We start from the raw sequence: 3,419 nt of genomic DNA on the forward strand, positions 1-3,419 counted from the left end.
TTGAATTTTCTCTATAAAAAAAAAATTATTTTCTTTATTTTCTTGAAAAAAGGACTTTCTAAGGTGTGAAAATATTCACCAATCCAACCTGAGCAATTGGATTAAATGTCAAGGAGAAAAATCCCTCCCTCAAATTTTCCCACTCTTGGAATTGAAAATCAGCTTCTTTTTTGACATATTCCTACATATAACCGAAACCAAGAAATATTTCCTGAAAAAATCTATTTTCATTGAAGCTCATGTAAAAAGGGTTTTTGTCAACAATCATACAAACCCTTAGGGTGTCAAGCTTGTATGCTAAATATATCAGTCCATGTGAAAGAACCTTAGATTTTCCGTAAACAAGAAGGTTTAATAATCTAACATTGATGAGTTTTTTAATACCCAAAGCTGTTATTGTCAATTTGAGTGTATAACAATAAAAAAAAATTGTAAAAGAAATAAATAAATAAATAAAAACTGTAGATTGAATTTGGTCGCTTTTGGTAGATTAAATTAAAAAAAAAAAAAAAAAAAAACTAAAATTCTACTTTTTTTTTTTCTCTTTCAGCCTCCAACCCAACAACACGTTAAGCCAACTCAACTATAAGTTAAAAGCAAAAAAAAAATAAAATAAAATAAAAAATAAAGTAAGTGAAAGAAGACCAAAACCCTCTCCTGGGCCCACAAGCCTAAATTGGTTACAAAAACCCCCTCAGCCCCCTCACTTCAACCCCTCCTCCATCCAACCTCTCTCAAGCACAAACAAAAAACCACATCAGCCATTGAGAAACGTTTCCCCTCGAAATTCTCCAAAGTAACAAACATGGCAAGAGCACAACAGCGATATCGAGGCGTTCGTCAGAGGCATTGGGGCTCTTGGGTCTCTGAAATTCGCCACCCATTACTGTAATTTTCTCTCAACTTCTTCACACTTAGAGAAACGTTTCCATATGCTCTGTTTCAGTAAATTGAAACGTTTCCTTACGTTTTGCTCTGTTTTCTCTTGAATTATGCTCACAGGAAGACTAGAATTTGGTTGGGTACGTTTGAAACGGCAGAAGACGCAGCAAGAGCTTACGATGAAGCGGCGAGACTCATGTGCGGGCCGAGAGCTAGAACCAATTTCCCTTACAACCCCAATGCGTCTCAATCCTCTGCTTCAAAGCTTCTCTCTGCTACTCTCACAGCAAAGCTACATCGTTGTTACTTGGCTTCTCTCCAAATGACTCGACCCATCGTTAAAGAACCTCAAATTGCTTCTCCTTCATCAGTAATTCCCAATGGTAACGGCATTGTTGGAAATTCAGATGAAACAGGGGTGTGGTCTTCATCCAACAGAGCGGCGGCGGTGGCGGCGCAACAGCCCGAGACGAATTGGGTCATGAAGAGTGTCCAACAATTCAAACCTCTTGAAGATGATCATATTGAGCAAATGATTGAAGAATTGCTGAATTCTGGCCCTGTTGAGCTATGTTCTGGCTCTGTTATTTAAGTTACCAATCTCTCGTTCTCTCTCTCTCTATATCTCTTTTTCTAATGTGACACATTTTTCAATTTAAGACGTTTATTATTAGTCTCTCTTGAAACGTTTCAAGATAGAGTTTCTCTTTTTTAAGAGAACCCTTCTGATTATGTTAGATGTATAGTAAGAGAATTCCAATATATCTAATAATATGCTATCTAAGCTTTATTTTATTTATTTTTTTGAAGATTTTTCTTTTTTTCCTTAAGGTTTAGATCTTTGGGGTGTCCTTGAGATTTACTGTTCTTAGTAGAATTGAAACCAAAGTATTATTGGTGTTTGCTACAAAGGTGAGGGAATTAGAAGGTTCAATTCTTTATTTATGACTTTTTAAGTGGTCCTTACCTTTTTCTTTATCTCCTTTGTTTGGATTGGGGATTTTGAGTTTGAAAGTATTTGGGACTTTGTGTTCTTGTCGATTTAACATTTTAGTCCCCACAAAGAAAGAGATCTTATATTGTCACTCCAACTTTTTTTGTGTGACACCCCCTACAAAATTACATACGGCTTGTTGGCGTACAAAATCATTTTATCTTTTAGATGATTATACTTAAAACCAAATTAGAGGTGCAAAAGTAAGGGAAGTAGAAGGTACAATTCCTTAAATATAAGGTTTGAAAGTAAAATATTTTTTTACTAATGCAAAAGTCAATTTGCAACTCACAGAATCTTGGATCGACCAATCATAAAGACCTACATGTATCGAGACTTTTCCAATTTACAAAATTACCCTCATTAGTAAAATCCGTTACAAAATTACCTACCTTTTCATGGGACAACCCAATGAAATTAAATATGATGCCTAGACGTGAAACGTAAATAATCATTTTATCTTTTCAACAATAGTACTATTTTTTTATTTCTTTTAATTCTCCAAAATTCTTTGTTTTGGACTTTTTTTACTTGAATGAAAATTGTTCTTATGAGTTGAATGTGGTGACATTGCCCTCACTACTTCTCCCCATTTCCTCTTCATCTTGTGTGTTTGTGTCGAGGTCTTTTTGTGGTGTAAATCATATATATTTAATTTGTTATATAAAATTTTACACAAGGCGTGTTATAAAAAATTGGTGTGGTAATATAAACATTTTCTGAAAAAAGAAGAAAAAATGAGATTAATTTCGAGGAATTTAGTGGAGATTACTGTTTGGTGGGTGTGTGGGGCAACTGATTGGTGGGTGCTTTAATGATTTTAAGGCCTTGAGGACTAATGGTGGTGGGCTCTCACACTATTCCCCTTTGTGAGATTTGTAGGGTACGTGAATTCACATGTCTACAATATGAACATTATTAGCAGATTTAGGGATCCAAACCTCTCTCTCTCTCTCTTAAGGGGACTGTCTCTCTCTAAGTGAACAGGGTTCCAGTTCTTTCAGGTCTTTTGACTCTCCTCACTCATATAAGTTTCTTTTTTGACCCAATTTTCAAGGCAAGATCTAGTGAATCGCAAGCTATTGTTTTAAGTAGACTCATTGGTTCTACACCGTGTTTCTAACACTCCACTGTTTTGTAGCCGTTTTGGTGAAATACAGCAGATTAACTGCTTACGTCAACACGGCTTCAACAACGTTGATTGCGGGAACTATTGAGTTTTCATTAGGTTTCCATGATAGGTGTGTAAGGTACGATGTCTTTGGTACTGTGTTTGGCCAATGGGAATATAACACGTGTTAGAGACCTAAGTTGATGACCATTGAATTTTGTCTGTATCCAAATTTTTTAATATAATATTATTTTATAAATAATAATAAAAAGCAGAAAAACATGTGGATTGCTATGGTTGTGATATGAGATAATTTGGTAAAGTTTTGATAATTTAAAATATATTTTTTATTAGTGATGAAGGAGAATATTATATTGCCCTTCTTCATTTGATACTTTAGTGTGTATGATTGGAGAAAAATATTTATATAAA

The 3,419-nt window shown here is 34.6% G+C and overlaps 1 protein-coding gene across 1 annotated transcript; it reads left to right on the forward strand.

Moving 5' to 3' along the window:
• The first annotated feature begins 704 nt into the window (after positions 1–704).
• Positions 705–1,681, forward strand: ESE3 (Integrase-type DNA-binding superfamily protein). The gene is made up of 2 exons (XM_086452882.1): positions 705–888; positions 1,003–1,681. The coding sequence occupies exons 1-2, from the start codon at positions 806–808 to the stop codon at positions 1,472–1,474; spliced, it is 555 nt and encodes a 184-aa protein (XP_086309008.1). The 5' UTR covers positions 705–805; the 3' UTR covers positions 1,475–1,681.
• Positions 1,682–3,419: the final 1,738 nt, after the last annotated feature.

Source organism: Akebia trifoliata, chromosome 8 (assembly GCF_017979445.1).
Source record: "Akebia trifoliata isolate Shusen 1 chromosome 8, ASM1797944v1, whole genome shotgun sequence".
NCBI classification, from domain to species: Eukaryota; Viridiplantae; Streptophyta; class Magnoliopsida; order Ranunculales; family Lardizabalaceae; genus Akebia; species Akebia trifoliata.

What these genes read in the sequence shown, in the direction of transcription:
- ESE3 (XM_086452882.1), top strand. Translation starts at nt 806, where the DNA reads ATGGCAAGAGCACAACAGCGATATCGAGGCGTTCGTCAGAGGCATTGG. An exon ending in GAAATTCGCCACCCATTACT is followed by an intron (nt 889 to 1,002) that starts GTAATTTTCTCT and finishes TTATGCTCACAG; the next exon opens with GAAGACTAGAATTTGGTTGG.